The sequence below is a fragment of the Heteronotia binoei genome, chromosome 5 (genome assembly GCF_032191835.1).
Source record: "Heteronotia binoei isolate CCM8104 ecotype False Entrance Well chromosome 5, APGP_CSIRO_Hbin_v1, whole genome shotgun sequence".
Lineage (NCBI taxonomy): Eukaryota > Metazoa > Chordata > Lepidosauria > Squamata > Gekkonidae > Heteronotia > Heteronotia binoei.
In genome coordinates, this window is record NC_083227.1 from 85307137 (window position 1) to 85320518 (window position 13382).

General features: G+C 41.5%; 1 protein-coding gene across 2 annotated transcripts in view; it reads left to right on the plus strand.

Annotated features, from left to right (window-relative positions):
• Nucleotides 1–1814: 1814 nt before the first annotated feature.
• DENND6A (DENN domain containing 6A) overlaps nucleotides 1815–13382 on the plus strand; it is a 64848-nt gene continuing 53280 nt past the window's right edge. The window contains exons 1-3 of one of the 2 annotated variants that reach the window (XM_060239728.1): nucleotides 1815–1891; nucleotides 9393–9431; nucleotides 9527–9569. In XM_060239728.1, coding sequence (XP_060095711.1) covers nucleotides 9530–9569 — 40 coding nt within the window. In that variant the 5' untranslated portion in view covers nucleotides 1815–1891; nucleotides 9393–9431; nucleotides 9527–9529. Of the gene's footprint in view, nucleotides 1892–1939; nucleotides 2174–9392; nucleotides 9432–9526; nucleotides 9570–13382 lie in introns of those variants that run through there. The other variant, XM_060239727.1, reaches the window with a different exon arrangement.

Consider the following 13382-nt stretch of genomic DNA (forward strand, 5'->3'; position numbering starts at 1 on the left):
GCTGGCTGGGGTCATCTGATGGTGAGGAAGGCTTTTTTTTTTCTTTCCCCCCCCCCCTCTTTCTTTCTTTCCCTGCAAGTGATGCTCTGTCTGTATTCTTGGTGCTGGGAGGGGAGGAAGCAACAGTGGCAGGGGTTCTAGTGCCCTGGCCCCACTGGTGGACATTCTGGTGCTTTTTGGGCATTGTATGAGGGAATTTTGGACTGGATAGTCCACTGGCCTGATCCAACATGGCTCCTCTTATGTTTATGTTCTTTCTTTCCATGTCTTTCTTTTCTTTTCCTTTCCTTCCATTTCATTCTTTCTCTTTCTCCTTCTTTCTTTCCTTCCATTTTTACTGGATGAAACTTTTCTGTTCATCATACTGTTGTTGCAGACATAGGAGCTCGGCCAATGAAAAGTTGGCACCCACAGTTGTAGCCAGGTGGCCTTCTATGAGTTCTGTGTGAGTGAGTGAGAGTAAGAGATGTGGGGCAGAAAGAGATTATTGGAGATTAGTGCAGTATATCTCAACAGCACTGGAAGAGATGGTACTATGAACCTGGCACCATTTTACTGGTCCTGCTTTTAACAGCTGTCTGACAGCAAAATTAAGCTCATCCTGTAGATATTAAAAAGGATGAAAGTAGTTCACTGGCTAAGTATCTGCACAACAGGTTGCTTTTCAAGGCATGGGAAACACAGCCAGGAAAAAGCTTAAAGCCCCTCATAAATATCCTTTTTGGGTTAACTGCAGAAAAGCTTGCATGAACTTCATATATTGATTAATTCATTAATTGCAGTACAATTCTCTGCTACCTTTCACAGCAATTTCCCCATATTTTGACCAAAGAAAAGTATGAAAAATAGCTGTTGAAAGATTTTCTTGAAACCAAGCAAGCTTGGTTGTAGCTTGAGGTAGGGTTCCAGTAGTAGCAGCTGAAGGAAGGGCCTACTAAATGTGTCAGCATATTTTGAGGTAGAGCAGCTGCCAGGGCCCAATGTGGGTGGTACACAGTGCTGGCATTCCTGATGGTGATGGTAACAGCACTCCCAACTGCATACATTGGCCAGTGCTGTTGAGGAAGGGATGTGTAGGTGGTGCAGGCAATTGAACATGGGCACTAGGAGTGCTTGCGAGCTGGAGAAGAATACACAAACAGATAGATGTGTGGGTTAAAAGAGAGAACCACCCACTTTCCACCCCCATTTTGGCTCAGCATGAGTTTCAGAGTTTTTTCTGAAAATGAATTTAATTCCGAAGAAGAGGCAGGTTTGGGGGAATGCCCTTGAAGTGACATCACAGGAAAAGGTGGAGTTTTGGTTCAGTGTGCCCCAGGAGTGACATCACTTGGTCCTTGGCACCACAGGAAATGACATAATTCCTGTCTCCTGGCTCCACCTCCAAATTTTAGTGGGCCACAAAGGAGAAGTGTAAAAAATAACCGGGCCACAGGAAAGAAAAGTTTGGGAAAATTAGAGGAAATTGTTTACCTCTGTGAGAAGTATCAGACTCCAGCCCAGAAAGAAGCATGCCTCAGCGCAGATCAGTACCAAATGCCATGACCATCAAGCCCTTTCTAAACTAGCATCAAAGGTTCTTGATTTGTTTAAGAACTGTTCTCCGCTCTCTACGTGTGTATGTATCTGAGGAAACGCTAAGTCAACTATCTGGATATGAAATAGATAACTCACGAAAGTTATACAGACATATACAATTACGCTGCATATGCATACACATTCAGTCTTATGTTTCTCCCCTTAGTTTGCCCACCCCCTACACTGCTCATTTGGATTCTCCCATCTCCCTCCTCTAGGACGGCTTTGGATTCTCCCATACCGAAAGGAGGGGGGAGGGAAGCGGCAGTAGCGGCCCCAGAGACGTGCGTCATGAGGTTTTCCTTCCTTTCGGGTTCGTGAGAGAACCGGTTGTGGAGCAACACAAGCAGAGGGCGAGAGGAATTTGGGCCGGGGGGGTGGGTGGGTGGGGTGCACTGGCCCCGCCATGTCCTTGCAGAAGCGGGACGAAATCGGAGGTGTAGGCGGAAGCGCGAGGCTGGCGCGTTCTCCGGAGGCGCCCGAGGAACGTGTGCCGGGTCGCTGCTTGTCACTGCTGCCATGGGACCGCTTTTCGGCCTGGTTGCACTGCGTTTGTGTGGTGGGCTTCGACCTGGAGCTTGGGCAAGCCGTGGAGGTGAGCGGTGGGACAAGCCAGCAGCCTCTTGAGCCAGGTCGGGTGTCCACCGGCTCTTGCACGGAGATGGCGGGCACGTCCTGTTGCCTCGGTGGGAGGGCGGGCTGAGCATGGGGGCACGCAAGGTCTTGGGAATGTCGTCCCGAAGGAGGAACAAAGACCTTTTCCGGCTTCTACCCTGTTTGTGTTGGAGTTGGTAACAGATGAGTGGCCGAGACTTCTGTTCCTCAGTAGATGTTGCGTTGTTCTCCTTTGTACTCCATCGCATTGCCCCTACTGACATTTCTGTTTTCCAAGGATGAAGAGATTTGGGAACTCTCCTCTTCCCGCATGTAAACAGAAATGATTAATCTTCCATGCTTAGCGCAGGCTTATTGACGCCTTCCCCAGTTTTTCAAGGCGGCAATGTGCTTACAGTTTTGAAAACGGAAGGGGGATAGTGACAACAGGAGGCACTTTATAGTAAAAGACTGCTGTTACCAGTTATAAGAATGCTTTATTAAACAGCATGTATCAGTTCCATCCACACCTCATCTTTTTATCCACATTTTATTTTTCTTACATAATGTTAGAGGTGATTAGTAACGATTTCAGGATACATAATATTTATCATTTACCACTTTCCCCAATCTTCCTCTGAGGAAGAGCTTAGGTAGAATTATTTAATTTTATCTTTACAATATTCCTGTAAGGTAGTTTAAAGTGACATGCCCAAGGCCATCCAGCGATATTCAGTACTGAGGCCCATCCCTCAATTTGCACAGCATCTTGGAGTCACCAGCATTTGAGTAATGTTGATTGCAGTAAGCATTAAAAGTGTGAAGAGAAAATGCATGCACTCAGAACAGCAGGGGAGGCAGCGGACAGCAGTTGGTCATGTTCTCTTGTTCCGGTTCAGTGCTGGATGAAGGAGAAAGTGAGCAAAGTGTAAATCACAACAGAGCAAGGCTTGAACTTTTATGTTCCCCTATGTAAATCTAAGTCTTGTGCCAGTCTAAAATAATCAAGACCGTTATTTTATGTTTATTAATTAATAAAAAGAGACCAGGGTGAAGTCTTCTCTGCATAGAATTTTTAAAAATTCGGTGACAGTGCAATTCTAAATGAAATCGGTCCCTTCTATAGCCATGATTTTGGTGAACTTAATTAGAAAAAATGGAATTCTGCTTAAGATGGTGCTGCTAAATTTATATCCAGTGTATATCAGCCCTCCCATCAATATGTGTTTCATATTTTGTGCTTCAGATTTTTATGGCCTCGATTATTCTTGACTACATATGAAGAGTTGTGAAACGTAAAGTCTTTGTGACTTGGTCTGTCATGCTAGTATATAGTGCTTTCCAAGCTATAATACAATAGTGTTGTTAGCACCATACATTGATTTTGTTTCCACATGCAAAATTCATAGAACTCTAGGGACACAAGACATACTGAATTCATTACAATTAGCCCAAACATTTAACTCTGGGTAAAAAATGCCTATACAATATTTCAGGACTGTTAAAAGCAATTGCAACATGTAATTCTGCTGTAGCTGTTCTAAATATAATAAAGTAGTGATTAATGAGGCTAATATCTCTGAGGATCTTGTTGTAACCATGGATTGAAGTCCATGTAAATGTGTCCATGCAACAGGCTTTTTACTGTAAGCTCCTATAGGAAAGGAAATACATGATTTTTTTTGTAAAGCAAGATTTAATGAATTATAGATGTTTATGTGTGTGTTTTTAAAATCTCAAATAGGAGTTGCTGTTTACCTCTTCTCAAGACAGCCAGTGCAGTGTGGTGGCTCAAGTGTCACATTTTAATTCAGGATTAAAGCTTCTGCTCAGCCTTAAATATGAAGGTGGCCCTGGTGCAGGCTTACAATACTGTTATTATTTATTAAAGTATTATTAGATCCTAACATAAGCTACCTATATGGTTCATTGTGGAGACAGAACAACTGATACTCTTGAACTCCATGGAGGAATTGCAGGATACCTTTGCATTACATAAATAACAAGAACCACAATAATAATAATAATAACAACAACAACTTTATTTTTGTATCCCGCTCTCTCCCGCCAAAGGCGGGCTCAGGGCGGCTCACAGACATGGAATTCCATTCAAATAAAACAATATAAACAACAATTTTAAATACAATCAATTACATAAATAAATTAGTTAAAAATAGATAAAATAGGTGCTATAAAATACTATACGTCATAGTCATACATAAGATGGCTAGATGGCTACAAATCAGTTTAGCCAGGTTCTGTCTTAAAAGCAAGCTGAAAAAGAAATGTTTTGCAAGCCCTGCGGAATTGGCAGACCTTAGAGACAGATTTATTTGGGATGGCATTTTATTAATTTAGTTTTTCTATTTATTGTCTTTCTTAAATTGTGATGTTTACATTTACATATTTAGGTTATTTGCATTATATTCTGCCCTCCCCACAAGCAAGTTCAGGACAAATCACAAGAACAAATTGTGGTTTTTTTATGTATTTTATGGTTATTTCTTTGTGCATTGTAAACTGCCTTGGGTTCCTTAAGGTAGAAAGGCAGCTAATAAATGTTTTAAATAAATAAATCACAGGGAATCACAAATATATGCATCAGCAATCAGATTGCAGACAATTTCTAGCATGTTTACTCCAAACTGTCTTTGCCCATATGATAATGTATGGCAGTTCTGACTATAATTTTAATTTGTTATAAACCATTAATGCTTAAAACAGCATATTATTCCTCCAGAATAAACATCTGATCCATTATCTTGAATGTCTTGAGAGAATAATAGGTGCTAAACAGGGATGGAAATCCATCCACAGATCGCGATTGGTACACAAATTCGGACAATTTGTGGTTCATTTTGAACTGTTTTGTTTGCTTGCACCATGCCCGAACTGGAAAACAAACCGCCATTTTTCCTTGGTGGTTTTTTTGGTTAATTTTTTTGGTTGGTTTTCCCAGGCAACCTAGTGCTGATTCAATCAGTTCCTAGGCAACACTGGGGGTGGACTTCTGGGAGCACTAGAAATACCCATAGCAGTTGTCCATAGTTTGATTGACAGTTCTAGGGGAGCCAATCGAAGAGCTCCCATTTTGTTCTCTAGGAGCAGACACCTTGACTCCTTTGCTTTCACTTTGCTGCACAAAGAGAGAAGAGTTAGTTGTGAGAGTGAAAGCTGAGCTTTCCTGGGGGCACCTTCTTTGGGGGCTATAACTTGGATATTCTAAAATCTAAATTCCGTCTTCAAACTTGGAGGGGGATGGAAGAGAACGTTCTGAAGACTCCCAATGAGTTTGACACCTTCTGAACTAACAAACTATGAACTGGTTTGGGTAACCATACAAATCACAAAACTAAGCACCAGTTCGGGCAATCAAATGAACCACAAACCAACATGAAGCACCGTTTTCCCATTCCATGCCCATTCTTAGTGCTAAACAACACCATGTCTGTAAAAAAAATTAAAACAAGTTTCATTTTGATTTATAAACTATAACCTTAGAATATGCTAGAACCTCTTTGGCTCAGTTTGGGTGATCCTCCAAGCTATTGTTTAGGTAACTGGAAATGTGCCATAGGCTCTCAGTCACTCCTCCCTTCCTATGCATTCTCTAACTAATAATAAATATACCTCCTATCTAGAGACCTGTTTGAGTTGAATTGTAATGTAATAATGTTAATAAAATAAAAGTTATCAGTATTAAAACCAACAATAAGGAAAATCCACTAGGGATGAACAAACAGCATAAAGCTGGGGTATCAAACTCATTTATAATGGTGGATGGATTTGACACAAATGAGACCTTGTCGGGCCGGGCCATGTCAAGCCAGGCCATGTGTGTTCCTATTTTAGATTAGGTAGCAGAGATATAATTTTTATAAAGGACACTAACACAATTAAAGTTTTTTATTTTGCAAAAAAACCTTAAAACATGTTTAAAACATTAGCACCTGTATTTCTGCCATGTGATCCAGGGAACTGGGCAAAGGAAGCTCTGACTCTTTCCTTCCTTCCCCAGGGGACCAGGAGCGGGAGGAGCCTTAGTCAATAGAAGGAAGAAAGGCTTGGTCCAGTAGTTCTGCTTTGCGATTGCGAGAACCTGGCAAAGCAAACTCTGCCTCCCCCCTTCCTCCCCAAAGGAGGAGCATCAGCTAATGAAGAAAATAGAGGTTTTGCTCTGTAGCTCCTGTGTGATTGAGCAAGCCTTGCAAAGCAAGCTGTTATGCAGAAGGAAGTAAGAGAGAAGGAGGACAGCCAGTTGCTCGGGGGCCTGATAGGAGCCCTCTGTGGGCCTGATTTGGCCCCCGGGCTGTATGTTTGATACCCCTAGCATAAAGTCTACATTTAGCTGCATAAAACAGTATTTCTAAAATAGCCCTCAGGTTAGTAGTTAGCTATTAAAAAACAGCAATAAAAAAGACCTTACCCTTTTAGGTAAAAACCTAGGTAAAAGGAACAGTTCTGACCTGCCTTCTAAAAGAAAACACAACAGACACCCGGTAAGAGAGGGCATTCCGAAGATGATATACCATTGCTGAAAAAGCTCTCTCTACTTCAGTGGGAGGTGGCCAAACTTGCTTTATGTAAGAGCCACAGAGAATATACATCAGATATTTGAGAATCACAAGACATGAACACATATTACACACATGTCTATTAAAACTCTTAATACTTTCTTTGCACAGAAAGATAAAATACATATGTGTGCACTTTGTGACATGACCATGCTAGAAGGAGATTTTTTAAACAACCAAAGCTGGGTATAACAGTCTTCATAAGACCAGCATAAGGGAAGGTTAAGGAATTTTTTTTTGCACCAGTGAGAGAAGGAACCATACCATGTACCATATAAATCACTGACTGCTGTTTGCCTCATTATGCATCTCTCTTTGTCTTGACACCAAGGTTAGTAAATACAGCTCCTACAAGAGCTATGAAACTAAGATGGAACCCTGTGCTGCCTTCTTTAATTGCATCCCTCCTTCCAGTGACTCCCTTGGCTCTTGTGCTCTCTTCTCCTGTTTTAGGTCTCTGGGCATACTTTGTGGTAGATGAGAAGGGCTTGCAAGCCTGCCTATTCCCCCCTCTTTCTCTGCTTCAAACACAATGGAAACAGTCACCTACTTATGGGTCAGTGCTCAAAGGCTGACAGGTGCCAATGCTAAGCACGCTTACTTGAGAGTAAGTCTGCATTAATTCCTTCTCTACCTCCAGGAGCCACACAATATGTGTGAAAAGCCACATCTGGCTCCTGAGCCACAGTTTGGCTTCCCCTAGTTTAGATCATGCCTTCTCAAGTTCCAGGCAGGCCTATGAAATTTTCTTGCAAGCCTCTCCTAGTTGGATTGGCTGACCCTCCAATGTGGATAGCCCTGTAGCTCAGGCAGGAAGCTGATACAACAAAGAAAAAAAATGGAACATCTCTAAGGTCTTACAAGTATTTATAAAAGTGCCGATTGAGGTCTTTGCGAGGTGAGGCCTTTGAGAGCAGGGCTTGGGAAAAAGATCTAAATTGATGCGCTGGACAGTATAGCAGGAGATAGTCCTTCAGGTACCCAGCCACAAGTCATTTCAGTTAGAATAGAAAAGAAGCAGCATTTAGAATTGTTCCCAAAAATTAACAGGCAGTCTGTAAATCTTTCTGGACAAGGGGTGATATGATTCCTACATGGAATGCAACCCCAGCTAATTGCAAACCTGCTCATTCAGGGAGATTGCAGCCCCTTCCAGGACACACTTGCTGTTCAGTCCTCAAGCAGTTTTGTCACTGACCAATAACATTTCAGTCTCATCTGGATTCAGTTTTAATTTACTGCCCCTTATCCATTTAATTACTTCTCCATACATTTATTCAGGACATCCATAGACCCATGCAACTCAGCTGTTAATGACAAATGGAGTTGGGCATCATCTGAATGAATTCACTCCACATTCCTGGATGATCTCTACCAGTGGTTTGATACAAATGTTGAACAGCATGGAGGACAGTTCTTCCTCTTCCCATCTTGTGTGCTGATTTCTTTCCCTCTACTGGTAGCTATAATTATATGTTGCTTCAAAACCAACATAATGGCAATGATTGGTAGTACTTAACTCCAAATCATAGCTTGAAGCAGTGTTTTGCACAGTAGGAAAGCGTAGTATGGAGGAGAGCATAACTATTGTTGCCTGATTTTGATACAGTGGCAAACTGTGGTTGGAGCAGCCTGTAAGTGGAGGAGGAAATTGGCATGGGAAAAGAGGGATCCCCGCAGCCCATTCCCAGTACTCCAAATCATTGTCTGGAGGTGTGACAAATCATGCAGGCTTAGGGTTGTTTGCAGCACCCGGTGTTTATTCGAAAGTCTCACAGGTACAAAAATCCCTTGGTGTATTCCCAAAATGACCCCCATGAGGTCTTCCTGAAATGCCCAGCTTTCTTGCAGATTTTGCTGTGAGGGAGCTTTGGCTGGTGCCTTGTGCTCAAGAAGAACTCATCCCTTCTCGGCTGGCTGGCACGGGTTGTGCTCCTTCTTTGAGGACTCCCCTGGGACCTTGAGTGTCCTCTCTTTCCCCTCCTTGCACTCATTTAAATCCCTCTTGCCTTCACCTGGTCGCTCCATCCCCAGCTACCGCGGGTTCCCCCTCTGCTCTACCCACCCGCTGCCAAGAATTCATTCTTCAAGGTGAAGCCTACTCCAGCTGTCTCGCCACAGGAGGATTGTCCAGACTGAGCCCTATTATCATTAGTTCAAAGTAAAGAACAAAATGTAAACTGATATAGCTTTGGACAGCTTTCCAGTGTTCCCTACATTTCCTCAAGTAACATACAGTGTGTGAAGGGAAGATGTTATGATTGATCAGTCTTTGAATTAATACATGATGTTGCACAAGTCATATGTTTGCAGAGTGATCTGTGGAATTTGTTTCTGTTATTTCCACCATCTTGCTTCTGCCTCTCCGCACAATATTGTATTTTGAACTCTGTTCACAAAGCTGCCTGCATTGTGAATGTGAGGTTGTGGATCAAGGAAAAAAGCGCTGTTGCATGCATGCACATCTCACGAAGTTGTAAAGGAGTCCAATCTTCTCTGGATTTGAGTTACTGTCTAAAAATGTGCACTCCTATTGTGTAAGAGCACTATGGACATACCTCTTGTGCAGCTTGAAATGCTGGCAGGTTGCTTTATAACATTGATTTACCGTTTTTTGCTAACCATTGGCAATTTTATCCTATGCAGGTAATATACCCTCAACATGCAAAACTTACAGATAAAGAGGTGAGTAGACATTTATAAATTCCTTTTAAAATAACCTCTCTCTTTTTAAAGTGCACCTTTCCCACTGAAATATAACTTCTCTTTCCACCCCCTAGAAAATGAATATTTGCTACTTGTCTTTCCCAGATTCCAACTCAGGTAATTATTTTCTAGACATGCATGCTGAGTTTATATATAAACAATATACTTTTATTTAAGATAGTACTTTACCAATATTATTTTAAGCTTTATTAAACAAAAGCAAGATGTGATAGACATTGTATTTTTGTTGTATATCCTTACCTGTGGAATTCAAAACACTTCTGAAACAATACTGAGGTCTTGATTTAAGCTAAAATTCGTAGACTGTGCATTTAATTTTTCAGTCATGACTCTGTCATGCAAAACTTGTATTGTTCAGCTTAAGTTATGATCTAGTAGAAAAGAAATTCTATGTAGTGTGAAGGGCAGTTTATTAGCTAAAAGTAACAATTGCCTGATGGGTGGGATTTGGTAGAGTATCTTAAGCATGGTGGAATGAAAATCATTTCTGCACCTTCCTTCATATTTTAAAATAGCCATTTCAATGGACATACTGGAGGACCTGTGAGTCACAGGTGCTCTTACAAATATTCCTTCCAAGCCTCTTTCTTGAATGTTTAGCCCCCTCTTTTAAAAAAAAAAGTTTCTAGCTCTTTTACTTATGAAAGCACAAAGAAAGGCATAGTACAAAGTTATTCTCAAGATCTTGTGGTATCTGCAAATTGGGAAATACACATGGGGGACCCACCAAGACTTTCAAAGTGCATCTCATTTTGCCCTCCACCACTGTTTCTTCTTTCCCTTCATTGAAAGTTCAAATAGTGTTGCGTATTTTCTTACTTCCTTCTCTCCTTCCCATGCACCAGCCAACCATCCTATATCTGGGTGGGGCTGTGATTGGGTACTAGGGAGAGAGCTTGGCTGCCCTGGGGAGGGAGGTGATTGAATGAGCCTGTAGTTGGCATCCTGAGCTTCTCCAAGCCTAATTGGAGCAATGAGGGTATGCCTTAAGTTTTCAGTTCACTTGCCGTCTGTGGATCACACCATGTTTTTGTTGGTGTAACTCTCTGCCTCTGGCAGGGGGCATTCCCAGGCTGAAAGGGCTCACCTTTGGTTACATCCTCAGAACCACCCACAGCCACTCCAGCACAGAGACCTTTGTTTCAGTTGAGCCAACAGGTGGCTGCCACAGCTCTCCACTGAGGGCTGTGAGGGTGATGGAGCGGCCCTGGGGGCCTGTGCCATTTTAACTGGCCTTTATGCTGGTGTATCTTGGAATTATGCCAATGCAAAGGTCAGTTTATTCCCTGAGCACTCCCCCTGTTTAGGATTGCACTGTAAATTGTTATTTTCTAGTTGCCAAATCATATTATGGCAGGTAACTTGCTCTAGTTTTTGTTACTTTATGGTGGCCACAAGACTTGACCATACAAACCCCAGTCTACTGCCAACGGCTTATGAAGATGAAAAAGTTAGTCCATACTTCTTTTTATGTTGCTTGGTTCTGTTTTGCCAACACATCAGGAGCCCATTAATTAAAATGCTGATGCCTCTGCCTACTTAAAAGCAGCACATGCTCTGTGCTTCTTCTGTTGTTTTGGAGAATTTGTACCAGTATACCATTAACGTACTACAGTAGCAATTTCTTGAAGGTGTGTAAAGCGGAACTAAATTTATTGTGCTTGGAGCATGAGTAAATGGAAAAAATCAGTTGAAAAAAGGAGGCAAATAACAAGGAACATGTTCAGATACTTGATAGCTCACTATAGGAGCAAGGGAAGACATGTACTGAAAGTATATATAATACTGAAATCTGTTGGTTATCTTACAGAATGCAACTAATGGACATGTAGTTTTACTACTTGTGATTGTGGCTTTGGAATTACTGTCTAGAAAGCTCCATTAAGTTCTGTATGGTCAGTAACAATAATAAAGTTAAGCACTTTAAAATTAAGCATTGATGCATGCCATTTAAGACCATGCTTAAGTATTTAATTGAAGTTAATAGGACTGAAGTGTTTAGCTCTGGCTAGATTGTGCCAATATATCAGTGTCTTTGCAAATGTTAAAATGCTTCCCAGCTATGGATCTCTTGATTAAGGGTATGCAAACCCCTTCCCCCCATATTTCTTGGTTCGGGTCTGTAGGATTAAAAAAAATCCAGTATTTCTGAAAAATCTCAGATCCCAGTATCGGTATGGTATTTGGATCCTGGATTCTTCAGAAATCCCAATTTTTTCTGGGTCCAATAGACCCAAGAAGAAAAATATCTGTAGTTTTTAAAAAAACCGCCCTGACTCTGGGGCTTCTCCTTGCAGCATGGTTTAAATTGTGCTTAAAGAAAAACTGGCCCCAGGATCTGCTTGTGGCAAGGAAGGAGATCACTCCTTGCTGCACACTGACTTGGCTGGGAGTGCTTCTCCTGGAGAAGCTATCCCCAGGATCTGCATGTAACTGGGAGGTCTCTCTCCACCACGCTCAGGCTTGGCTGGGAGGGCCTCTTCTGCGGCATGGTTTAAAGCATACTGCAGGAGAATTTGGCTCCAGTATCTGTGTGCAAAAACCCCCACTATTTTTTGGTTTCGGTCTGCTGGATCAAAATTTTTTTCAGTATTTCTGAAAAATCCCAGATCTCAGTATTGGCATGGTATTTGGATCTGGGATTCTTCAGAAATCCTGATTTTTTTTCTAGGTCTTATAGACCTGAGAAGAAAAATAGCTAGCTGGAAGGGCTTCTCTTGTGGCACAGTTTAAATTGTGCTGCAAGAGAATCTGGGCCTGGGATATGCATGTGGTGGGTAGGTAAGTGAGGATCAGCTGAGGTGGTGGAATCTGAGAGCTCCGCACCTCCTTAGCTGGGGCTGGCTCCTCTTGCAGCCGGGTTTAAACCGAGCTGCAAGAGGAGGCCACCAGCTGTATGTTATAGCTGAATATACCCAAATAAAAATAAAAAAAATTGGACTATTTTGGCTGAGCTGTACCAGTAGCCAGTCATATTCTCTGATCTGCATTTGGCTTACATAATACCCCCCCAAAAATATGTGTAAGGTGTTTTCCGAGGGGAAAGGTTTGCTCTGTTTATGACAAATGCACACCCCTACTCTTGATAGATACAATATTATATGTCTTCAGCCCCTGATTGCTCTTTAAAATGTAATACACTTGTTATGTATCTTCATATATACCATATATAGTTAACCTTGATCACTTTTAAAAACGTAATGAGCAACAAACCCAAAAGCCTCATTAAAATGAGAATTTCTACAAAACAGTATTCCCATGTTACTTTGCACTGTTATTCAGAATCAAAAAAATTTCGCATATTGTCTGCAGCTATTTTTGTTTCCTCTTTTTATGATAGAGAATATGCATATAGATGGAGTGTAGCTGTCAAGGGATATATGATGGTCAACCTTTGTCTTTGATGCCATAAGCAGCTTTAACAGGGATATTTTTGCACTGCCAGATGAGAGCAGAATGGGCTATGAACATCTTTAAAAACTTATTAGGCCTGCACACCAGCCTTCTTGTCTTGTGCTGTTCAGCTTCCTGGACCATTAGATCAAAGGGGGCAAGAAGTTAAACACATTCCCTTGAGCAGTGGCCTTATCAAATACATTAGACATGAATTGTGGCGCTTTTGTTAAAAAGATTTTGGGCCTACCATTTTCAGATTTCGGTCATTACTTTGTAACTGATGATCTTTTGGTTCTAGTAGATGCACATGTTCAGTTTAGGAACATGATGGCTATAGCCAACAATTTAGGATGAGATGGGTGGCCCAGAGCTATACAGACCTAAATACAGAAATTCAAACAGACTTTAAATAGCTTGTATTTAAATGTTTAATAAAATGAATATTTTAATTAAATAAGTGTCAGATGCCTGGTAGACATCTAAATGCTTTTGCACTCTTTGCAGAATACCACA